Below are 23,242 nucleotides of genomic sequence, written 5' to 3' on the forward strand. Positions count from 1 at the left end.
CGGGGTAGTTTGCAGCAGCGATGCAAGGATAAGGAGGGTACAATGGAGGAAGAGAGGTTGCGCAAATCAGAGCCTACATTCAGAAATTGTCAACGAACAAAAATCTGGCAGGCAAAATGACATTTCTTACGTTAAAGACAGAAATCTTTGAGTCCTTGACTTCCCAAACCTCTTCGCCAGCACACACAGCCAAGAATGGGCTGGGCACCCCAAATCTGCAGCAGCACCAGAGCAAACACTAACGAAGGGACTCGGCAAAACCAGAGTGCCTGCCGCGCAGTGCTGAAGCCTCAGTGAAGCCGCAGGTGGAGAAACTGGCGGCGAGGTAACTTGTTTACCTGAGTTATTATGTAACGTAGTCCACTTACTCTACTGCCATCCTGTTGTTATCCTCTCCCGCTGCGCACCTCTAATTCCCAACGCTGCCCGCCCGTCGTCGACGACGCCTAACACCAATCGTTAGCCCGCACACTGCGTGTGACACAACTTCAATGCCCCGCCGCTCCTCCTGTCCCACCACCACTCTTTCAACACGAGAAACCTCATCTCTTACACCATCACGTTCACCACCCGATAATATCACTGTTTTGAGGACCCAATGGAAATGGGCTGCTTTTGGCCAATTCTTCTACACGTTCAACGACGTGTTGGCCGTGAACAATTTTTCATTGGAAGTGCGTCTCGGAATTCCCAAAATGTTCTCTGAAGTCTGCCCTCAACAGTTGGTTTCTTTGCGCAGGATATTGAGAATGATCTTACTTACGGCACGACTGTCGTTCTTCCCCAAGTAATGCAGAGGCTGCTCTATATCCTTTCGTACGATCGCAAAGTTTCGTATGTGTTGGAACCTCTATCACCCCACCGGTCTATTAACTCAACTGAACTGCTCGTAGTTTGGATAACTGGCAAACCGTTCTTCGAAAACAGTACAACAAACGCGACCCACTTGCCAATCCAATCGGATCAGAACCAGCGCAACTTTCAAGAGGATCGCGTCTTAGCTCTATTGCCGTGGAAGGAGAAGACGCGTCCGTCGCCGTTAAAGAGGATGTTCAGGGTGCTGACTACACTCGAGATTGTGAGCCAACATTTTTCAAGCCGTTATAGCATCTGACAACAATGCCCAGCCCTCCCGAGGGCAAGCGTCCCCCCTCCTTGGCCTGCCGTGGACAAAGCATCGTCCTCTGAACAAGCGGAGGAGCCAGCTCAACAAAATAACGTGCAGAATTTTAACGAGCTAGCTAAAGATTGGCTGGACCTACCGATGCTCGTCAAGCTTGACTCCATGCACCTCCTTGTAGAATGGCAGTTCCAAAATCCAATGCGATTAAGAAACCTAATGAAATTCGACGATGAAGGCGCTACATGGGTATGGAATATTTATGTTGAACGGCGTTGAATTTCTCATATATCTTTCCAACAGCGTACTGAACCCGTCGGATATGACAGCAAGCAGAATACTTACTGGCTGATTGGGGGTATGGTTTAAAGCTACGAATGCAGTCCTGATATTGAAATTGAACCAGGAAACCGGCTTTGGATTCAACGTGCACCGCCCAAGACCGGAAACTCTTTGAAGAGGAAACGCACAAACAACAAACCAGTCCAATCAAAGGCTACTGAGCGAACGTCTCCGGCGAAGCGACCTCGAACGCATCCTCATTCCGGTAATCCTTCAACTGAAGCTCAAAATGGAAGAGGAAGCAGAGCTGCCAAAATGCAAGCGAAACTAAAGCTCGATGCCCAGGCCAAAGAGCTAGCCGAGTTAAATAAGCAAGCGTCCAAGAGCAGCACAACTAGGCCTCAACGGTCGCTGACGGTTGAGGAACATAAGGTCTCAGCAACCAGGCCCTCAAGATCAGTCGGAACACGAGCCAGCGCGAGGCTGAAGGGTGCTCAACAGGATGGATGGCAACATGTTCCTGAGGAGTGGTTGTTGAGCGGGGGCGAAGAGACGGTAGACACCAAAGAGGAAAAGGTAGTCCGTTTGAAAACGGGGCTTGAGAGCGATGACGATAGTGTGAGTGATCTGACGGAACTCAGCGACGATGTGGAGGATGCTACGACAGCGGCCAAACCTATTCGCAGTTTGGAACTCGACACAGAAAGCAGTACGCCGGAGCCAACACTTCAGAACATCCCTGAAGTACCTGAGGATTTCGTTGAATGGGAGACTGTACGTAACGTCACAATTCTTCTTATCAAAGAGAACTCAATTTGTCGTAAAAAGCTTTGTGTCACACTTTTCGAGTGGGAGCATATAGCAGAACGCTTCGAGAACTCCAAACACTACACCGAAAAAGCCTTTCATAAGGTTTTAGTGAATGACATCGTGCCTCTCGTGACTGCTGAACTTCGGGTGAGAGGCGATTTTTTGTCGACGAGTGTAGTTGCTGAAATCAATTGACGATAGGAAATTGAGGAAAAAAGTCGAATGGAAGAAGCCATCGTCCACAGAAAACGGTCTTCTCGGATTGCTACAAAGGAAAGCGTAAGGGAAGAGGCACGATTAGCTGCAAAGAGACGAGCAGAGGAAGCGGAGAAGATGAGCCGTGCCAAACGCTTAGAGGCACGACTGCTGAAGGAGGAGGAAGAACGGTTCCGCCGAGAAACTGCTCGCGAACTGAGACGAAAAGAACGTGAAGGTGTCCAGCACACGGAACTTCCCAAGTTAGTTTTCCTCCCTTCCTAATAATGTTTTTGACAGTAGTACTTCTATTATAGACCGCAGAACGAAGTGGATACTGCCAATGGAGCTTCCGTAGTCGGTCCTTCAACCTCGGTGGCGGGGAAAGGATCGAAAAGTGGATCGCGAACACCTGTTGGAGAAGAGTGGGAGCTGGACTGTGAAATTTGTCAGCGTCGGGGCGTTAATCTTGTGAGTATTTACGCTTTATGATAGCTCTACCTAACTAAGGTATTCAGGACGACGGTACCCCCATGATGTCCTGTGAATCATGCGCCAAATGGCAGCACATACTGTGCCATGATAAAGCAGACCGTGCAGCTGGTCGCCGTAGGCGTGACTGGGATGCTGTTGAATTCATTTGCGAAAAGTGTCGTAGGGCAAAAATACCCGAAAACCCCAGCGAAACAAGAAGATCTCACCCTCAAAATTTCTCATTTTCCACCTCTATAAGAGCGGGGAATTCATACAATTCCCAGCAGCCTACTTTTGGGGGTCGGTCGTACAATTCAGATTCTTACCCAACTTCGTCCCCGCTCCCGTCAACATTTTCGACCCCAATGCCAGCTGTACAGCCTTCAAATCCTACCATCGCCTTTAGCCACTATCAACCTCAGGAGCGAGGGTTTTCTTCTGATTCATCGAAGCCTGGTGCTTACCCTGCCCCTTATCACTTATATGGACAGCCAAGGACTCAGCATCAATACTCTGACTTCAGAACGAACAACCATAAGTCACAGGTGCGTACTGTCATTTTTTTTTTTCGATTTGATTCTTATCCATGTCAGGTTGCGGCTGCGACTCAGCAATTGTGGAGCATAACTACTCCAGTCCATCCCCCTCACTACCCTCCACAGAATTCGCCCTCTGGGTCGGCGAATTCTTATGGTTTTGTAATGCAACAACCTGGTAATAATCAACCATGGGAGATGCGCCCACCTGCACCAGCACCTACAACACAGTTTGCAACTACCCCGCTTAGATATTATCCTACACCATATCAGCCACCCTCTAACTAACAATGTAGAAAGAACTTTGTATAGATAGATGTCAACTACCACCATTTGTTTATTTCGATTCTGAAGCATCCTACAGATTCCTTTCTTTTCACGGGGTTGTCAACGAATAGTCTCATACATTTTGAATGCTGCCGTTCTAAATGAAAATGGGTCGTCATCGGCCGCTCGGTCTCTGCGACAAATTTTCTCAGCAAACTGTTAAATGGGGAGGAAAAGATCAACGAACTCAATTGGTCCAAGAACTCGTAAACCACGGACATGCGTGTCCTTTCCGCTCATGTGATTGGCAGCAACGATTATTTGGAGAACGTACGCGTATACCGGATTGCTGAAACGGAACGACTTGTATAGAAATAAAAGTAGAAGGAAGATCAAAGCTTACAGTCCATCCCCGTCTTCATTAGGTTCCGAAGAAACGTCAAATGTGATCCAACCTTCAGGTTTCTCCAAAGTCACAACTCTGACATCTTGAAGGTCGCTTGGGCCTGTGCCTGCGCGTATGGCAAGGGTGGAGGGGGTGTATGAATCGTCACTACTAAAATTGAGATATATGCTTATTTTCTGATAACACAAAATATTTAGTGAGACGGAAAAAGGTCAACAGAGAAAATACATACCTGGATTGCGACTTTGCGGGGGAATTCGATGGTTATGAAATGAGGCTGGGGTCCATCAGAGCTGCACAAGAGGTATCAATAATTGAGATTCATTTGAAAGGGACTTTTCTGAGCTCACTGCCAAAATGTATCGGGATCGCCGTCGCGAAGACATTCGACTCCAAAGCCGAACTTGAATGACGACACAGACCACTTGGCTCGGGAAGAGATGTCAGGCCAGGGCAAAATTGGGGGCTTCTTGAGTGCTGGATGAATGAGAATGTATTCCAACAGTCAATGAGAGGCATACATGAGACAATGAAGGCTGCTCCTGCATGGGCGTCGAGAAGGGCGGCTGTCTGGGACATTGGAGCTACTGAGGACGCGTGCCACACGTTGTGCACCGACAATTTTGTGCTGTGACACTGTCAACCAACGCTCAACATTGGCCCAATATGTTGCCACTGGAAGACTACCAAAGATACGGTCGACAAATGATTCTGGATGGCTTTGGTTTGCCCGGTGAGCTTCAAGTTGTCCCTTCCAGACCTTCCACCCGCTGACCAGTTGTTTCAAAGGTCAAATAAAGTTGTCCAATGCCTCTGTAGTCGTGGTCGGGGCTGGGGGGCTTGGTTGTCCCGCAATCCAGTACTTGGGTGCTGCTGGCGTTGGCGCGCAACTTCCCTGTTCCTAGCGAAATCTGCCCTGACGCGTCCTAAAGGCAGGATAGGTATCATCGACAATGACCGCGTCGAAATATCAAACCTTCAGCGACAAATTCTCCATACTGAGGAAACACTCGGCCTTTACAAGGCAGAGTCTGCCAAGGTTGCTCTGCAACGGTAGATGTATTGACAATTTTGTTCTGACCTCCGTTCTTACCTTCTTGGCCAGGATGAATTCTCGGCTTGTTGTCGACGCTGTGACTACTTCTCTTACAGCAGATAACGCACTTACACTCCTCCAACCATACGACATCATTCTGGATTGTACCGATAACGCACCAACGCGTTATTTGCTGTCTGACACGGCCGTTGCTCTTGGAAAGCCTCTGGTCAGCGGAGCGGCTCAAAAATACGAAGGCCAGCTGTGTGTATACAATCTTGGAGAAGATGGTCCTTGTTACCGATGCCTGTTTCCAGCTCCTCCCCCTCCAGAAACTTTGGGTACCTGCGAGGAGACTGGTATTTTGGGTGTGGTTACTGGTATAATCGGCAACATGCAAGCCCTGGAAGCAATCAAAATTGTGATAGAGAGTCATGGTACCGTTTCAGCCCTGTCCACCTCGTTCGTTTACTAAGAGGTCTCGAGACTATAAACCTTCCTTGCTGTTATTTTCTGCCCTGGGATCACCACCTTTCCGGAGCATAAAGCTACGCTCCCGGAAACCATCATGTGTCGCATGCGGAACGAAGGATGGCAAGCTGGCTGCAAGCCGACACGCGGATTATGTCCAATTTTGTGGAGGTCCGCCTCCAAACTGGGAGGATCGTGGCCTCGCTCGTGGTAGTGCTGAAGAACGAATCAGTCCCAAGGTAGAGGATTCGCATTACAAACTTCTCTGGCGTTTACGTTGACTTCCATGCTCTGGCTTTTAGGAACTCAAGGGCATCATAGCCTCTGGAGCGGATGCGAACATCATCGACGTTCGGCCTTCGATAGAATTTGGGATTTGTTTTCTGCCCCAGTCAAGAAGTAGGCTCCCGCCTCTCAGGATCCGATGGCCGTTGCTAAATGTTGTGACCAGATATTCCTCTCAAAGACATTCTAGCACGGCCTCAGGACCACCTACCGTCTGATCCGAGCATTCCGACCTACATCGTCTGTCGACTTGGCAATGATTCACAAACTGCAGCTGATGCTCTTAGAAGTGTGAAAGGGGACGGCATCGTGAAAGATGTTATTGGTGGTCTAAGAGCCTGGTCAAAGCAGGTTGATAGTGAATTTCCGTTATATTGATTTGGTACAACGTCGTCTATGCGGCAATTCAGATACAGTATACATCATCTAAGCTGGAAAAGGATCATTTTTCTTGTGGGTGCGGTCAGTGTCGCAAAATTTACGTCACGGTGAATTCGTAAACTCACTTTGCCCCAGCTTCAGCCATTTAGGTATCTTCTTCTCAGTCGATTGAGATGTCTTTGATTGAGCAGAGTGTGCTCCTTTGCTAGAGGATGACGTAGGAAGCTCAGCTTGGGAGGTTGGAATAGGAAGATCCATCGCCTGTGAAAGGATAGAGGAGGCCAGTGGGGGAGGAACATCTGTGTCTAGTTACATTGTCAGTCTTGGTCACTTCCACATCCAAACGAGGATGTTTACGATTCAAAGCTTCATCTTCAAATCGCAGTAAGAGGATCGATGAAGGTGCAAGTTGCAACTCTGTGAGGTTCAAATCGCGCACTTTAGGATCGGAGACCTTGAGATCACGTTTGGGGGGAGATTGGTCTGCATCCTGAATCAGAAACCCCACGCAAAGACGACACAGATATACTAGTTACAAAGAATAAACTTGATGGGTTTGACATCTTCTCGAAGGCAATTTCGAACAAAAGCATAGACGGAACGAATTTTGTCAGTGGACGGGAAGATCTTTTCAAGTTGTGTGCGATCCGTGAATCTAACACGAATGGTGGTCTAACACCTTTTGCTCAAGGATTGTATGGGTGGGCGGTAGTTAGACGCACTTGTGGCCATCGATCTCGCTTTGCCTTCTCCGCTGCCTCTCTCGTAGCTCGCAGCTGTAGCGGGGCATTGACAAGGGCCTGCGTCCTCGCAGATAAAGTCGTTTGCGCGTCTTTCAACTCAGCTGCTGTCGGGGTGAAATACTCATCCGGGAAAGATTCTATAGAGACAATGCGTTTATTATGCCACCGTTTCGTGGGATTTACTTACGGGCGGCAACAGAAACATTCGATGGCTTGTAAACATTGAAATCTGAGGGAAGGGGAATGTTTGGAGAGGGTTGAACACTGGGTTCTGCTCCATCGAGCGATGTCATTGTGAGAGTAAAATTGCTGGCAGAGCGGAATACAAGCTGCGATGAGGAGTGAACTAGTGACAGGTAATGCGTACAGTGTATCACAAGAATCCTCCCACCCGTTTAGGTCTACGAGGACTTAGTTAGCATGAGTCAGGATAAGCTTAGAAAGACAGCGATAATATCAGAAAGAATAGTTTGTCTCATACCACCACTTCAGGATGCACTGGCGGGTGATCCCTATGCGAAGATGGTGGCCGTCGAACGCAAATTACAATAGACATCATGAAATGGGGGTGAAAAAGAAGAGAGGACTCACAAAAAGTTGAACAATGAACTTGATGGTTATTTGAGTAAAATAAATCCGAGTTCGCTCTTAAATACCTATTTGTCCCTTGTTTGGCAACCCTTTGAAATGCCTCACCACCACGATGAAGGATGCGGTCATGGCAGCGACGAAGGATGTGCCTACGATGCTATGCCCAACGATAATCTTTATGCATACATCGACCGTCCCAATGTCGTCGCGCTCAACGCCGATCATCAAGGTTCTGTCGTTATAAAAGCATGGAATAACAGACTTGACGAATCAGAGGTGTGCTCACACCATACAAGTTGAATCACTGTTCAGAAACGCTGCTATAGTATCTGGAGTCGGATTCAGACGACCAGTTGTAAGATATGAGCAGTCTTGATGGTCGGAAACGTCATATCTATCAAACAGGATTATTCGTATCCCGTTCACAGGCTCTGTCCGACTTCGGTCCTTGCTGATCAAGTCAGGGCCCCTCAATCAGACACCCGAAAAAATAGCATTGGTGAAAGGATAAGTAGGACCACGATGAAACAACTCTCATGCCATCGCAGTTCGCGAACCAGCCCAGCCTCGATTTTGACGACGTTGCCGACAAAACCCCCACTCAGGAATTCGAAATTGCTCAAAGCAGGGATGTTGGTGAATACTCCCTCAAGTAATTATCTTTCCCACCTTTTTAAACCCAAGTTAATGTCACAAACGGTTAGGACTGCAAAGTTTTCGAATGTATCATCTCTAACACTATATTGTCCTGCCTCCCAAGGGGCGGATGCTACCAAAATCTACTACGTTGGTTTTCTTGGGCACTGGAGCGAGGTACAATGACATCTGGAAATATCGTCATGTACTGACTGTTTGAAGCGCAAAGATAACCCCGTGATCACCGTGTACGAGACCCAAGCGAATCTCGCCGACCACGAGAAAATTCAAGGAATGGATGGTACGTTCAGCGCTCCCCAACATTAGCGTATAGATATCATAGAGTTGTGATGTGTATCGCGGATGCCATTGCGACTGGAGTTCGCATCAATGCAACAAAGCATGACCGCCGCATGATTATCCCTCGACGTTTCGCTGCATGAAAGATTGCAACATTTCATGGCTAACATCTCCGGCAACTGAGCCCTCGTGTTGCGGACCAGATAGCATTGCATTTGAACGGTTGACAGCCGGAGATCCAAAGGGGTTGGATCCATTGTGTATGCCCATAGGACCACCCATGTTGTAAGCGGGGACTTGTGTGGCCGACCCGAATGCCACGTTACCGCCCATAGCTTGGTTTTGATTCTGGCCAAAAGTTGCATCAAACCTGAAATCCGCGACTACTCATGGAAGACTTACCGCTAGTTGCCGTTCCCGTTGCTGACGCATAATGGCAGCCATCATTAAATTCCGTTGCTCAGGTGACATATTTTGCAGTTGCTGAACAACTTGAGGAGGGAAATTGGCCAGGGGGTTTCCCATTGGAACGCTCAACAGATTAGGATTAACAGGGGGGACGTTTGGCAGTTCAGGCATCCCATATGGAAAGAAAGCACCAATAAGTGTAGAGTTTTTCACAGGAAAAACGAGGGCGTTCTTCGTTTCTGCGCCAGAGGGCGATGTCCAAGAAGCCGTCGCAAACTATTAACAGAATATCAGATTGATGTTCTCAAAACGCTTGTTTTTACTAACAAATTTTCTCTCAGTCAAAAGAACGGCGAGAACATTGTAGTTCGCCTCGTTCATCTTGGTATCAAAATTTTGGGCAGCAGGAATGGCGGGGAGAAAAGTGCAAAGTGCGGGTGCATGCATTTTCATCCAGTCTTGGAGTGCCTGCATTGGAAGAGCCGGTGTTGGCGATAGGACAAGTGTTTGAGGCCAAGTATCCGGATGGCTTGCGATACACAAGAGTTAGAATAGCACAACGTGAAAAGAGAGAGAAAGCATACCAGCGCTGAGGTGTTTGTGAACTTGCGCCAACAAATGTATGCATATCCTTCTTCCCTTGCTGACTTTTGCCGCTCCACTTGAGTAAACCCTTCCATACCGTTTGAGTGTTGGGTACACCCGTCTGGGGGTTAAGACCTTGCGGTTGACCTGATGCAGAGGCAACTCCACTCATCATCTCTGGCTGCATTGCGCTGATGTTTGGGGAACCGTTCAAGCCCATGACGCTACTTCCGGCAGGATGGGGCGACAGCTTGTTTTGGTCCATTGGCATGCGGCTAGGGAGCAAAGAGTCTTGGTTCGGCATGGGCTTGACGGCAACGGCAGGATGTTGTGGTTGAGAGCCGCTGATTGATCGATGGTGGTGAGCGAAGTTCGCATTTCCGGCAGTTGTGGTGTTAAACGGGGATGAGCTTGACGGCGCAGAGGCAGGTGAAGAACCTTGATGTTGGTTTTGGTCTCGTTGTCTCGCAGCCATTTGTTGTGTGTAAGTGGAAATCGCTTTCTTGAAATTCATGAGTAATTCTCGTTTTTTATGAAGCTCTGGAGTCAGTGTCTGCGCCAATTCGGTGTTGCCCATCTGGGTTGCGTTTCTGATTGAGTTTTCGAGGTTTCGGAGTTGTTCCTCGGACTGTCGGACGTTCTCAAGGATCTGGTGATACGTTAGCCGCGGCGCGACCGTAGGTTGGGCAGTCTGAGGTAGAGTGTGCGGCGGCGGCTGAGGCTGAGTTGCCACAGTAGGCAGGTTCGCGGGGGAGCTACCATGCGTCCCTGGAACAGTGGCATCCGAGGACACACGCGGTCGTTTCGAATCTTGTGTGTTTTCAAGATTTGTATTCTCCCCCGGGCGTTTCTGGGGTGCTACAGATGCGCCGGCGGGTTCAGAGGTATTCAAGACGATGCTCTCATTGCGTATTCACCTTTTTGAGCCGGGGGCGCAGACAAACCAGACAAAAGGACCAAATGGGGTGGTTGGGTAGCGAACCATGGGCTCGTTGCGCCCGGGCTTGCCTTGCCAAATGTTAGTCAAAGTGGATGAATGTAAGAAATACTGCGACCCACAGCCTGTTGCAATTCTAGAAACTTGGGATGTGATTGTAGATACACTGAGCTGAGATGAATGTCTCTCTGAGTTTAAGTCAGCGGATCAGCAGTCAAGTTGGTGAAGTGTAGGACCTTCTTCAGCTCAGACGGCAGAGTATCCCAAGAGGCCTGGTCCAAACTGGGTGAATTATTCCATGTAGGATGTTGCGAGGAATCAGGGGGGGACGCAGCAATATGAAAGAGGTGATTGATATTGCTGGTAGCACCTAAAGAATTATTGCACAGATCGTCAAAGAGCTGGGAGGCGGGTCAGAAGGAGCAAAACGGTGAAATATAGGGCAAACCTCAATGCCCGCAACCAGACCCTCTAATGCAGCCATGCCTGTACTACCTCCAGAACCGGTTTGACCGATTCCGAGTTTTCCAGGGTTCTCTTTTAGTTCCTTGATTACTATTGGGAAATCTATGAAAAACCTGTTGCACAACAAGGGTGAGGGCACCGTATCTGCGGTTCCATAAGACACTACGGCGATGTGCAACTATGAAGCGAGGCATCAGCATTTGCATTGGACGAGGAAGGTGGTTTGCACCCTGGCGCCTATGTGGGTCTCATTCAAACGCTTCATCGTAAGCATGACATACTGCAAGGCTGCCTGCCATGCGCGGGCCACAACGGTGGACGATTCAAAGACAAGGGCGACGGCCAGTCGCTGCGGGGGAAGTTCTGACGCCATGCATATGGTTGTTTACGTGGAGAGAGAATTGGTATACTACAAGTTGCGTATAAGTATTATGTACTCGTGTCAGTGCATCAAGTCCATCCAAAGTCCATCTGTATACAAGTCTACAGCATGTGCAACAGCCATAACGGCGTCTAATCGTCTAGAGGAATGCAAAAGGTATCATTGCTATGAAGAATGTCCCCCAAGTAAATGGCACGGTGGAATGTCCAGCACTAGCAGCCGCAGTCGCTCCACCGCCGTATATGCTTAGCCATGAACTGTAACCTAGAATTGTCCCAGATGCACTAGCTGTGACGTTGATGGTTGATGGACTGGTGGGGGTAAACACGTCCGTAACAACGTTCGTCTGGCCGTTTACAACGGTGGTATATGTGTATGGAGTTGGTCCTCCTGGTGTACCTGTGGTTGATGCTGGTTGACCGACAGGACCCTGCTGCACTGGAGCGGTAGTCGTAGCGGTTGTAGCAGTCGTAGCGGTTGTGGCAGTCGTAGCGGTCGTTGATGTAGTAGTAGCCGTCGAAGCGAGAGTTTGGCTACAAAGAGTCTGATTCAGAAAGGCTTGCAAGGAAAAGGGAGATAAGACAGACATTATGCGAGTGGAAGGCCCAAGAATGGGATCATTTGTAACGACCTCGACAACGGTCTGGCCAGCTCTGTGAATTAAAAGAAAAAATGAGAAGGATTAGGGTAGAAAGATAAAGATCGTACGGATTGGTGGTGGTGATCGTCTGTGCACGGACCAGTGCGATGAGTGCGATGAGTGCGAAAACGATGATGTTAGCCATTGTGTTGGCCCAGGCATTAGACTGCCCGCACTGCGCAGGAATCTGGGACTGGAGGCGCGTTATTTGCTCTTGTTTAGGTGCTATTTTTTTGCTTTCAATGGCAAATCGATTTTCGAGTGTGCTGTGCCATCGATATCCACTCTTTCTGCCATCGCGGTTGCCATCGTTCTCACCCTTCTCTTCGTCTTCCGTTTTCAACATGCCACCGAAGAAAGCTGCAGCCCCAGAGAAGAAAACTCTTCTTGGAAGACCTAGCAACAATCTCAAAATTGGAATCGTAGGTTTGTTTTCTTTCTATCTCTGTCTTTTCCTCAGTTCACGCCTGTTTCAAGGACTTCCCAATGTCGGCAAATCTTCCTTTTTTAATGTCCTCTCAGAGACAGGTACCTTGACATTTTCTACAGTGCGACCCTCTTCCTGACACCTATCACAGACCTTGCAAATGCTGCAAACTTTCCATACGCTACCATAAACCCCGAAGAAGCCCGCATTCCCGTTCCAGATACCCGCTTCGAGTGGCTCTGCGACACCTATAAACCAGCTTCACGCGTACCTGCCTTCCTCACGTGCATCGATATCGCTGGTCTCACAGCAGTAGGCCTCATTTATCCTCATAGGCTTTTTACACCTTTTAAACTAGTATCCAGGGTGCTTCCACAGGTGCTGGTCTTGGAAACTCGTTTTTGTCCCACGTCCGTGCCGTCGATGGCATTTTCCAGGTTGTTCGTGCCTTTGATGATGCTGAAGTCATCCACGTCGAAGGAGACGTGGACCCTCTGCGCGATATGGACATAATTCAAACGGAGTTGAGACTCAAGGACATTGACTGGGTTGAGAAGGCTCTCGACAATCTCAAAAAGTCTGGCCGAAGTTTGGGCAGCAACAGTCTCGCTGACAAGGCCAAGAAGGAAGAAATTGTCAGTAATAATTTTGTTGCATATTCCCCTTTGTATCTTATTAGCTTTACAGGCCGTGGTGGAGAAGGTCCTGAAAGTTCTCACTGTCGATCAAAAGGATATCCGCAAGGCGGACTGGAACAACAAAGAGGTGGGTGTAATGTCCCCTTTCTTTATTTCTTTCGACAGGATGAAAAAGAACGCAATGCTCGATAACCCAGCTCATTGAGGAGGGAGTAACGCCCCATCATTCCCATGAGAACAATTACTATTCTGATCAACTTTTAAAACTGTATCTACGTTCCATGCACCCTTTGGCTGACTTTTCATTAATCTAGGTGAATACTCTCTCTGGAAATCTTCGATTTGCCCACGAAAATCCCTATTGATCATATGTTATTATCAACGGTGACTCATGGGTCTATTCTCCTAGGTGAATGCCTCTCCTTTTGATCTTGTGATGAAAAAGAGCTGTACGCTCGATAACCCAGCTCGTCGAGGCGGGAGTAACGCCCCAGCCATTGAGAAGATGTCGAATTCTGATTTTCACATTGCCTTGTTGTCGTCTGAAAAACTGAGGCTAACATTTTTTTCCCTTTCAGATCGATGTTGTAAATGGCCTTCAATTATTGACGGCGAAACCTGTCACCTATCTTGTCAACCTGAGCGAAAAGGATTATATTCGAAAGAAGAACAAATGGTGGCTCTGTTTTCGAACCCGCCTATCTTGCACCAGGTTGACCGTTGTTACAGGTTACCAAAGATCAAAGGCTGGATTGACGCTCATAACTCAGGCGACCCTCTAATCCCCTTCTCTGTCGCTCTTGAAGAACGTCTAGCAGCCCTGGAGCCAGAAAAGAAAAAGGAAGAAGAACAATCCATTGGTGCAACCAGCGCTTTGCCCAAGATTACCCAGGCTGGTTACAGCAGCCTTGACGTACGTGGGCTTTTTCGGGCTCGTCATTCACCACTAATCTAATCTTGGACATAGCTCATTCGTTACTTCACTTGTGGACCGGATGAAGTTCGTGCCTGGACGATTAGAAAGGGAATCAAAGCGCCTCAAGCCGCTGGTGTTATCCAGTTCGTCGACTTTAATTTTTTTGGGTCAGTAGCAGCTCTTGACCCATCACCCCCAGTTCCGACTTCGAGAACAAATTTGTGTGCGGAGAAATCATGTCGTACGATGACCTGAAGGAACATGGAACTGAAGCTGCTGTCAAGGCAGCTGGCAAGTTGAGGCAACAGGGGAAACCTTACGAAAGTATGCCAACGGCCATTTTTTCGCATCTTGAAACGTGACGCTCAGTCTATTTTTTTTTTAGTGGTAGATGGTGATATTGCTTACTGGAAAGCTGGAGCGTAAATCGTGGGGCATGTGTGTAGTATTCAGAGCAAAATGTAAAAATATTATATTGCAGTTCATGAGCAGGGCAAGTGTGAACGTCAAACTATCTATCTCTCCTACGATCAGAGTCTATCCTTCCATGTCGTTCGTAAGGACCATATCTGCTTTCCTCCATCCGTCGACCAGGCCTTTCACGTACAGGTGTGCGACTCCGACTTCGAGTGCGGCTTCGAGGTCTTCGTGAATATTGCTCCTGACGTTCCGTGACACGAGGTCTGGGAGATCGCGAACGGGAACTTCGATATGAACGACGGTGACCGTCATCGTGCAATGCAACGTCTCCGTCATGCACCCCATTGCGATGCAACCGTTTCAGCTCCTTCCTCGCTCGCTTCTCTTCCTTCCGCTCCGCCTTCCTCCTTCGTCGCTCTTCTTTTTCAGCAGCTTTCTCCGAAGGAACGACCTGTCCTTCCGCCGCATCTTGAGATGAAGCAACGCTTTCGCTCGGTTTGGCAGTTTTGGGTGCCGGCTCAAAGCCTCTTGATGTAAATTAGTCAATAGCGAGAGGGAAAGCAGGAAGAAGAACACACAAAGCAACGGCAAGAGCGTCGGCTTCCAACTCTTTAATCTTTCGTACTTCCTCTACCCTCTCTGACTCTGCTTGTGTTAAATCACGACTGTACCAATGGACATCCTTGTTCTTTTGCCATCGGCCAGTTGGCGCGTTTATGCTGTGGCCAAGGTAGTTCTAGGTAATTGAGGTCAATTGAGGAAGGAAGATGGGGCTCAGAAATTAAGAACCTCTCTGTCTTTGTCGGCCGAGACGTCTGTCCACTTGAACTCTGCTTGTCCACCACGAGTACCACCTCGAACAGGTTCAAACATCAGCGCGAATGCAAGTGAGATGTGAGGGTGAGCAGTGACCCCATGTGACCACAGCCCTCAATCCTAACCTACGCAAATAACCCTCCAATGATAAATCCATCAAAATCGAGTTTAAAAATATTTTTACTATAGTCTAATCGGGGCGCACGGGTGCCTGGGGACGAAATATTCTCCTCTCCCCGAGATACTCCTAGTCTCGGAGACTAGCGATTTCCAGTGCGGGCGAGCCGTATACTTGAGACTCACCCACGGGGGGAGCCACCTCAAGTTGTAAGACAACTCCCTCGTCTTACCTCCACTCGAGCTTGCTATCGGTTAGCTCTCGTTTGCGCGTTTACCCACCCTCCTGCACCCTCTTTTGTTATGTATTGATTAGGACAACGCTACCATCAATGGACATTTTTCTTGCGAGTTTCTCCAGGCACACAGCGCCTGGGGGACTCTGCATACACCTATTTATGCCTTTACTTAAGATTTCAAACCTTTGAACCCTCCCACGATTAGATCCATGGCAGATGAAGCCTCAAATGAAAATCAGACATTGACTCGTTAAGAATAGTGCAAGAACATGCCAACCAGGTCCATTGGGTGCTGTGGTTATCAGTCAGAATCAAAGAACAAGCACAAAGCTCACCGGTTGCTAACTCAACACTCTTCTTATAGTACTTTGCACGTTCAAGATCCACCAACGGGTCTTGAAGCTTGAGTGCTTGTGGAAGATGTGCGAGCTCGCCGTCCGAGATTTTCAACAAAGGTAAATAAGGAACGACCACCTTCAAGTCGACTCTGAAGCACTAAAGGCCAAAGTAATTTATACATTTTCTAGAGCTTAATGTCAGTCCATTCCTTCCAAGTTTCCGTCTCGCTTAGCCATCGCACAAGTTCGTCCCTTCTCACTTGTGTTCCCTTGCTGGTGCTCTCTATCTTCACCTTCTTCCCGTCCACTAGCCCCCATCGTTGTTCCTTCACCGTCACCAAGCCCTGCTTGAGCTCATCTGTGCCAAGTATAATTGCGAACGGCACTTCGTCCTTCTCCCCAGCAGCAAATTGTGTGGGGAGCTTGGGTTTCGTCTTGGCCAAGAAATCGGTCTGAAAGCAATGGGTCATTGGAATTGTGCAACTGAGAGAAAGCCGCGCCACAGACCTTGATACCAGCCTCCCTCAGTTCCCTTACGAGTCCCACTCTCTCTTCCAGTAGACCGTCACCAGCACTCATCACATACACCATCGTCCCTTTACTCCTCATACCTCGCTCTACCCACTTTGGCCATATCAACGCAAAGATCCTATCCATCCCTATGCTGACGCCCACACATGGAATGCCGACGGTCTTCTTCGCTTCTTTGGCGTTGTTGGCCGCTCCTGCGAGGAATGCTCCGACGAGATTGTCATATCGCCCGCCAGCTGCGATGGACCCAACGCCCACTTGAGTTTCGTCTATTTCCTCGTCTTCCACACCTGCTTTGGCCTTTTTCTTTGACGGCGGTGGCGCGGCCGTGCCGTCGGTTTGAGACGACGCGAAAGACTCAGTCGCTTTGAAGCCTGGTGGAGCAGAGGCCTCGACAACTGCTTCATAGATAATACCGGTATAGTAGTCCAATCCTCGTGCGAGAGATAGGTCGAATGAAAACTAGGCATTGGTGTCGGTAGAGGCTCACATGCTATGTGGATATATGACATACCTTATCCAAAACCTGGTATGCTTTCAGAAGAGTGAACAGCAACCCCATGTCTGTCAGTCCCTGTTTTGCGTTTGGGTTCGACATTAGAACCGTATCAGCCGTAAGTTGATCAAGAAGTGCTGGACCGCCTACAAACACATCTAGACACCGTCTAAACCAAGTATGGGTTCTCCATACCTTTGTATTTCACGTATTCCCCAATTTTGTCAGCGACCGAAGGGTCCAGCCCTTTCTCATCAGTCATCTCCTTTTTCACTTCTGACCATGGGAGCTAGAATCATGTAAGTACGCGAATGAAATCGGTAGAAAACTTTTGACCTTGTCAAGTTTATCCACCGCGGATGATATTGCGCGAATTTTGTCTTGAGGAACCCCGCAGACTTCAAATATGCCATCCAGAATTTTTCGGTGATTTATCTTGACGGTAAACTCTCCCAAATCGAGTTTGGATAGGACTGTGCATAGCAAGCTGAGAAGTTCTGCGTCGGGGATCATTGGATCCCATACCCCAGAAATATCAAAGTCGGCTTGAGAGAATTCTCGCATGCGGCCCTTTGACATGACGGGATTGTCCCGTCGATAAACTTTTCCAACCTGCCACAGCTTGGCCTGAGTGTTTGTCCCGCCCATCATCGCAAGATATCTGGCAAGAGGGACAGTGTGGTCGTACCGTAACGCTAGCTGCTCCCCACCTTGATCTTGCAGATCAAAGATGAGCTTAGCATCCTCGCCATATTTGTCTGTAAGAATGTCTTTGCGCTCAAAGACTGGCGTATCCAAGCAGGAGCCACCATATGTGGTAAAGCAATCTTTGACGATGTCCTCAAGGTGCATTCTGCAGAACATTTCTGCAGGAGAATAGTCTCGTGTGCCCTAAAATATGGTGAGCGCGATAGGATATCTCTTGAAAAATCCCGACCTTGGCTGTCTTGAGCAACAATCTCTCTTTCTTCTTCGTTGGATCTTTGCTGTCCTGCTCCGCACCGTCCTTCTTCTCCTCCTTTTTCTTGAGCACCCCCAAGGCCCTCTGTAAATCTCCAAGTTGCTTCTTCGCCTGTTCAAGTGCCGCGACGGGGGTTGCAGGGTTTATGCGTAAATCGTTGAACAGAGCCTTCTGCCTGTCGATTTCTGCTGCTAGCGAAGTAGCGTCGAGATCAGCCATGGTCGCTAGACAGCTACGTGGAATTGTGCGTAATAGTGTTTGAGAAAGAGATGGGCGTGTTGATCTTGATAATCGCAGCTGCAATCGAAATGCGAGCATTCACGGGAGCTCAATATTTTTCGATCGGTGTGATCACAGGCCGTTCGTTCAATGCAAGTGTGACAGGCCTTTCTCTTCCGCTCCGCTTCAAGTTGGGGCTCAGGGACAATGTTAATCACTTCTAATGCTACAATGACAGACGATGACATTCTGAAGTCGACAGTAGCTTCTCATGAAGCACGGTGCCGATCGGGATACAATGTTTTCTCAGGCTCAAGACCAATGTTTTTCGGACTTCAACCGAGCGGTGCAAGCTGATAGATGATTAGTAGTGTTGCCGTTGAATCGAAGTGGCTTCGAGGTGATTTCGATTCGATTCGGAAATTGTGTCGAAGTCAGTTTGGGATGGGCAGCCAAAAACGGAGGCGTGAGGTGCAGTGCGCGTTCATATCAAAGAGGCGTCTCCTCCGAGTCCACGCATCTTTGTCCTTCATTGATTGTAGTTTGGTCTGTTCGATTATTTCAGTGTATATATTCAATAATGAATAGATCCTTCCATCTCTACTGGGAACAATTTTGTCCCGTTGGAACGTTCAAGTCGACCGCTTGAACCGATCCAAAGCCGACTTTTTCTTAGCAGGTTCTCCAGCACCCCCAGCAGCTGCTGCGAGGCGCGCCCTCTTCTTCTCTTCTTTTTGTTTCTCCAGTTTTGCTCGGATGGCGAGCTGGAATGAACGGAAAACCGCGTTAGCATCCGGAAGAATAAGGAGAAACGGCAAAAAGAAGAAAAAAGGAGACAGGATAAGAAGGAAACAAAAAAGAAAAAGCGAAACGAAGTAACGAAAAGAAACCAAGAAGGAAAAACCCACCGCAGCAGGATCAACGACATTCTTCCTCTGCTTTCTCAAATACCTCTTCAAACTCTTTCCCTTCCCCCTCATCTTCCTCTTCTCCCTCTCCTCTTTACTTTCTTTCCTTCTCTCACCCTCCCCACCCTCCCCGCCTTCAACACCACCCGCACCTTCGTCATCACTCCCCACAACCTCACTCACATCCATCTTCCCAGCCACACGTAACCTCTCCATCCTGCTCATCCTCGCAAACGGTACCTCTCCCTCCTTCTTTCCCTTTCCCCCCCCACTGTTCTTTTCCCTCAGCATCTCCGCCCTCGTGGTCAACTTTGTCTCAGGCGCCAACCTCCCAACGAACTCCGGATCCAAAGCGATCATATCTGGCTGGATTTTATCAAGTAACGCGCGGACTTCACGTTCCCTACGAGCTTTTTTAGATTCGAACGGATCAGCTTCGGACGAGTCAAAGTTCGGTTCTCCAGAGCCTGGTACGAGGATGGTTGACAGTCCGGATGAATGGCCAAGTGTGAGTGCGTCTTGGAAGGGTGTGAAGCGGATGGAGGTTATTGGGCGGGAGGCGGTTGAGGGGAGGGGGTGGGTTAGGTAGAGCGGGGGAGGGGAGTGGTGGAGGTGGGGTGTGTGGATTGTTGGGGGTTGGTAGACCTTTTTTGGTAGGGTGTTAGTAAGTAATTAGTTTGATGGAGGGAGGAAGCAGAAACGAACATTAACGCTCCCGCCACTCGCAACACCCAAAAAGCCCCTCGCACTCCACTCAAGCTCCGTCCCACCCGTACCCCTCGTACTCCACTCCCTGACAGCCCCCTTCCAGTTTCTACAATCCCAAACCTTCACAGTGCCATCTCTTCCAGCAGTAGCCATATATCGTCCCCCCTCACTAGGATCTACCGATACACTCGTTACTGGGCCTAGGTGGGCTAGGATTTGGACGGCGGGGTGAGGGAGGTTAGGTGTCCAGAGGGTTACGCACCCGTTTTGGTGTCCGAGGTGAATGACGGCGTTGTGCACGTTTTGAGCCATTGTGGTACATGACCCTAGCTTTGTGCGGTGAGAGGAGAGGAGGGTACCGGTTGATGTGTCTTGGTATTTGAGGTAGCCTGAGTTTCCCTGGGAACAGTGGATTAGGTGCGGGGCAATAGGAAGTGAAAAAAAAACATACGACGGATGCGAGAAGCCAGTGGTATGGCAGGAACTCGAGCCTTGTTGGCTCGATGTGTGATTTTAGACAGTGAAGTTCGACGCCATCGTGGTCGTAGATATAGACGTATTTTTTTTGGGCTACGGCGAAGTATGTCTGGTCATGTAGGAAACTAGAAAAAAGCTAACTTGAGCAAGAAAAAAACGCGTGGTAGCGGCGGGGCGTACGTGATATCGCGACATGTCTCCTGTAGCTGCAATTCAGCGTGTACCGTTCCCGTTTGGCAGTCGAACGTCGATACATGGCCTGTCCGACCAGCTATCGCCAGATGCCTATAGAAAAAACGAAAAGAACATATATGCCAAAAAAACGAAACGAAACGCAACAAACGAACCTCCCATTCCTCGTATACCTAACCCTGTAAGGTCCCCCCTCCAATTTAACCTCCCTCCTTCCCCTCCCTGCCTCCTGCCCAACAGCCTGTACTATATCACTCTGGCCAATCCTCCACGTCCTCTCCATCTCACCCTCCACCTCAATCCCGCCCTTTTCCTCCATCGCCAACATCTCTTGTGCATCCTCCAAAAGCGCCTTGGCCCGAACGGAATGGGCCGACTGTCTAGTCAGCTCCCCGCGTAATTTTTTGTTCGGTATGTGTTTGTATGTATGCACATTTTTTTCAGAGGCGGAGGACAGGGGGAGAGGATGTCGAAGGGATTTGGGGGTAGAGGTGGACTTGGAAATGGATTGGGCGGTGTAATCTGATATGTTTTTCTTTTGTAGAGAGGAGTGGGAGGTTTTGCGTTTTTTGGAGACGGGTGGGAGGGCGTCTGCTTTGGCTATCAGTGCCTCCATTGTGCTTTCTCGAAAACGACGAGGACGATGTCGTTGAGAAATAAAATGATGTAGTGGAGGATTGTGGGAAAATAATCAACTATCCTCTCTCCATGACCCAATCATGACCCCACCAATGGAAGACGACGAACCGTTTACCGGATGATCACTTTGATGTATGCCATTGTAGTCGACGCTACAGGCATTCCGATCGTGGTGTTCAGCCCTGTAGATCTTCTAGCATGGCTCAAAGTTCGATGACTACCCCCTGTTGAACTCCTTGTAGAGTGGGATTCAGCATGGCTCCTCCGCTCCAACCATAGAAAGGGAGACAGCTAGTGAAACCAACGCAGACTCATCGGCATCTTAAACGATGCAAGCACCCTAGTTCCTCACGACAATTTCTGATATCCATTTCAACTAACAAGATCTCAAAAGCGGACGTCGTTCTATTCTGTGGACTATCCTCATACTAGCTCTTAACATGTAGGGATTGCGCCTGTATAATAGATTGTATAATTATCTATGAAAATCTAGGATGGCGTATTCGCAGAAATTGGTGGATGGTCGGAGAATTACCTTGCTTGTCAAGGTCTATTTCCACGGTCATAATTATGTAAGCCGTCGTAATGTCCCCCAAGGTCATATATCGTTTTTATTTCAGCCGAAGCGTTAGAGACCGCTCTAGACTGGCTGCCAAACACAACCAAGCAAATCCGTCGTACTGGCCCCAAGGTCATATCACTTTTATTTCAGCCGAAACGTTAGAGACCGCTCTAGACCGCCGCCAAACCTAATGGCGCAAATTTGCCATCCCCAGTTGCTGAGAGATTTCTGTGATACTTACTCAATCTACTGTCTTCAACAAATCTGCTCAAATTCTTCAACTTATACAATACTACTTACTAGTAACAATACTGACCAAAAGATGATAGATGCCCACTACATAAGTAGTGGGTCACACTTTTTTGTAAGTACAAGCTTCAGACCCATCCACTTTCATTGGCTGCGAGGAGTGAACCGCATAAGCGGTTCGGCGACAAGCAGCCAATAAAAGATCACAAACTTACTCTCATTTTTAATTGCCATAGCGGGCTTCAAAGCGCCTGCAGGGGCGCTACAGTGATTTTTTATTATTATTCTGCATGACAGCTGAAAGCAGAACGATAGGCCACGGCAGATCGACACATGCTCAGGGCGGACTCCCAAATTTTCGAAGCGACGTGATGGCTGGGGCCGCTGAGTTCTCACAACGTGTTAAATTTCAACCTCCGAATTGATGTCACGCTAGTACCACAGTAAAAGTTGAGAGTCCGCCCTATGTATGCGTCGATAAGATAACTGTTGCGTATCATACAGAAAAAGGGAAGGCCAAGAAATTTGTATACACAAATAACTTGGTTGTGCAAAGACTATGCCCGAACTCAAAGAAGTGCGAACAAGGTCTGAGCGTTCAATAAGCTCAATTTGGGCTTGCCAAGCCAACCAGCTGTTTTGAACGCTAAGGGATGGTGGGTGGGGTCAAAAAATTTTTGTGAGGTAACCGACAGGTACTTTCTTAGCGTCAGAACCAGATCCGAAGGTGATGGGAGAAGCACTCCCAGAAACGCAGACATTCATTGGTGCCTACATCTGGGTAAGACGTCTGGTTCTGACGCACACACGTTATCTTATCCTAAGATGAGTTTGCACTCGTGCCTCATGCTTACTCATCACGGAATAAGATAACTGTTGCGTATCATACAGAAAAAGGGAAGGCCAAGAAATTCGTATACACAAATAACTTGGTTGTGCAAAGACTATGCCCGAACTCAAAGAAGTGCGAACAAGGTCTGAGCGTTCAATAAGCTCAATTTGGGCTTGCCAAGCCAACCAGCTGTACCAACCTGAGTGTAAGCTCACGCCGGCGGGTTGGTGAGGCAAGGAAGAGCCAAGCTGGCTTCCCAAATGAGCGTCACTCGGAGAAAGGGTTAAGGTAGATAGAATTTACAAAAGTTGGATGGACAATAAAGAGAACAAGATGTTAAGGTAGATAGGATTTACAAAAGATGGGTGGGCAATAAAGTAAACAACATAGTGATGAGTTAAGGGGTGGAGTTATCAAGTAAGGAGGAAGGAATCTTGTGGGCAATACGAAATTCTTCAAATATAGAAGCGAGACGGTCGAGCTGTGCTTTATTATAAGCTTTTGAAGTGGACATGGGCAAAATTTCGTCCATACGGCGCCAGTACAGTAAAAACGCGAGGGAGGTCCAGCCCCCGGTGGCGGCGACGATTTCGGGAGGTACCCCGGC

At 48.5% G+C, this 23,242-nt stretch overlaps 9 protein-coding genes across 9 annotated transcripts; 4 read left to right on the top strand and 5 right to left on the bottom strand.

Annotated features, from left to right (window-relative positions):
• Positions 1 to 790: 790 nt before the first annotated feature.
• LACBIDRAFT_294282 (uncharacterized protein) lies at positions 791 to 3,760 on the top strand (the record flags this gene model as incomplete). Its single annotated transcript, XM_001880733.1, has 10 exons — positions 791 to 834; positions 894 to 1,078; positions 1,128 to 1,369; positions 1,424 to 1,478; positions 1,527 to 2,176; positions 2,231 to 2,359; positions 2,414 to 2,670; positions 2,725 to 2,878; positions 2,926 to 3,426; positions 3,475 to 3,760. The coding sequence occupies 10 exons, from the start codon at positions 791 to 793 to the stop codon at positions 3,703 to 3,705; spliced, it is 2,448 nt and encodes an 815-aa protein (XP_001880768.1). The 3' UTR covers positions 3,706 to 3,760.
• A 44-nt stretch (positions 3,761 to 3,804) lies between these two features.
• On the bottom strand, positions 3,805 to 4,638 carry LACBIDRAFT_297341 (uncharacterized protein; the record flags this gene model as incomplete). Its single annotated transcript, XM_001880951.1, has 6 exons — positions 3,805 to 3,877; positions 3,932 to 4,033; positions 4,088 to 4,266; positions 4,323 to 4,383; positions 4,441 to 4,559; positions 4,612 to 4,638. 6 exons carry the CDS (start codon positions 4,636 to 4,638, stop codon positions 3,805 to 3,807), a joined length of 561 nt encoding a protein of 186 aa, XP_001880986.1.
• A 118-nt stretch (positions 4,639 to 4,756) lies between these two features.
• LACBIDRAFT_297342 (uncharacterized protein) lies at positions 4,757 to 6,260 on the top strand (the record flags this gene model as incomplete). The annotated part of the gene is made up of 7 exons (XM_001880734.1): positions 4,757 to 4,823; positions 4,880 to 4,972; positions 5,023 to 5,143; positions 5,196 to 5,563; positions 5,613 to 5,836; positions 5,900 to 5,996; positions 6,049 to 6,260. The coding sequence occupies 7 exons, from the start codon at positions 4,757 to 4,759 to the stop codon at positions 6,258 to 6,260; spliced, it is 1,182 nt and encodes a 393-aa protein (XP_001880769.1).
• A 64-nt stretch (positions 6,261 to 6,324) lies between these two features.
• LACBIDRAFT_297343 (uncharacterized protein) lies at positions 6,325 to 7,299 on the bottom strand (the record flags this gene model as incomplete). The annotated part of the gene is made up of 6 exons (XM_001880952.1): positions 6,325 to 6,332; positions 6,389 to 6,568; positions 6,621 to 6,746; positions 6,800 to 6,935; positions 6,986 to 7,143; positions 7,194 to 7,299. 6 exons carry the CDS (start codon positions 7,297 to 7,299, stop codon positions 6,325 to 6,327), a joined length of 714 nt encoding a protein of 237 aa, XP_001880987.1.
• A 394-nt stretch (positions 7,300 to 7,693) lies between these two features.
• LACBIDRAFT_234830 (uncharacterized protein) lies at positions 7,694 to 8,560 on the top strand (the record flags this gene model as incomplete). Its single annotated transcript, XM_001880735.1, has 6 exons — positions 7,694 to 7,873; positions 7,924 to 7,952; positions 8,003 to 8,096; positions 8,146 to 8,249; positions 8,302 to 8,410; positions 8,456 to 8,560. 6 exons carry the CDS (start codon positions 7,694 to 7,696, stop codon positions 8,558 to 8,560), a joined length of 621 nt encoding a protein of 206 aa, XP_001880770.1.
• Positions 8,561 to 8,650: 90 nt separating this feature from the next.
• LACBIDRAFT_327071 (uncharacterized protein) lies at positions 8,651 to 12,095 on the bottom strand (the record flags this gene model as incomplete). Its single annotated transcript, XM_001880953.1, has 12 exons — positions 8,651 to 8,881; positions 8,936 to 9,217; positions 9,269 to 9,470; positions 9,526 to 10,384; positions 10,444 to 10,534; positions 10,586 to 10,651; positions 10,700 to 10,864; positions 10,912 to 11,106; positions 11,158 to 11,277; positions 11,507 to 11,843; positions 11,898 to 11,963; positions 12,019 to 12,095. The coding sequence occupies 12 exons, from the start codon at positions 12,093 to 12,095 to the stop codon at positions 8,651 to 8,653; spliced, it is 2,691 nt and encodes an 896-aa protein (XP_001880988.1).
• Positions 12,096 to 12,222: 127 nt separating this feature from the next.
• Positions 12,223 to 14,421, top strand: LACBIDRAFT_179196 (uncharacterized protein). The gene is made up of 10 exons (XM_001880736.1): positions 12,223 to 12,376; positions 12,428 to 12,478; positions 12,529 to 12,689; positions 12,743 to 13,012; positions 13,065 to 13,142; positions 13,594 to 13,691; positions 13,745 to 13,928; positions 13,983 to 14,074; positions 14,131 to 14,255; positions 14,317 to 14,421. Exons 1-10 carry the CDS (start codon positions 12,295 to 12,297, stop codon positions 14,355 to 14,357), a joined length of 1,182 nt encoding a protein of 393 aa, XP_001880771.1. The 5' UTR covers positions 12,223 to 12,294; the 3' UTR covers positions 14,358 to 14,421.
• A 21-nt stretch (positions 14,422 to 14,442) lies between these two features.
• Positions 14,443 to 15,224, bottom strand: LACBIDRAFT_297349 (uncharacterized protein; the record flags this gene model as incomplete). Its single annotated transcript, XM_001880954.1, has 3 exons — positions 14,443 to 14,878; positions 14,930 to 15,087; positions 15,141 to 15,224. 3 exons carry the CDS (start codon positions 15,222 to 15,224, stop codon positions 14,443 to 14,445), a joined length of 678 nt encoding a protein of 225 aa, XP_001880989.1.
• Positions 15,225 to 18,700: 3,476 nt separating this feature from the next.
• LACBIDRAFT_387147 (uncharacterized protein) lies at positions 18,701 to 20,969 on the bottom strand (the record flags this gene model as incomplete). The annotated part of the gene is made up of 6 exons (XM_001880955.1): positions 18,701 to 18,832; positions 18,977 to 19,621; positions 19,682 to 20,083; positions 20,136 to 20,286; positions 20,342 to 20,446; positions 20,509 to 20,969. 6 exons carry the CDS (start codon positions 20,967 to 20,969, stop codon positions 18,701 to 18,703), a joined length of 1,896 nt encoding a protein of 631 aa, XP_001880990.1.
• Positions 20,970 to 23,242: the final 2,273 nt, after the last annotated feature.

This window comes from Laccaria bicolor, genomic scaffold, assembly GCF_000143565.1.
Source record: "Laccaria bicolor S238N-H82 LACBIscaffold_11 genomic scaffold, whole genome shotgun sequence".
NCBI classification, from domain to species: domain Eukaryota; kingdom Fungi; phylum Basidiomycota; class Agaricomycetes; order Agaricales; family Hydnangiaceae; genus Laccaria; species Laccaria bicolor.

What these genes read in the sequence shown, in the direction of transcription:
- LACBIDRAFT_179196 (XM_001880736.1), top strand. Translation starts at nt 12,295, where the DNA reads ATGCCACCGAAGAAAGCTGCAGCCCCAGAGAAGAAAACTCTTCTTGGA. An exon ending in TCTCAAAATTGGAATCGTAG is followed by an intron (nt 12,377 to 12,427) that starts GTTTGTTTTCTT and finishes GCCTGTTTCAAG; the next exon opens with GACTTCCCAATGTCGGCAAA. An exon ending in AGGCCAAGAAGGAAGAAATT is followed by an intron (nt 13,013 to 13,064) that starts GTCAGTAATAAT and finishes TTAGCTTTACAG; the next exon opens with GCCGTGGTGGAGAAGGTCCT.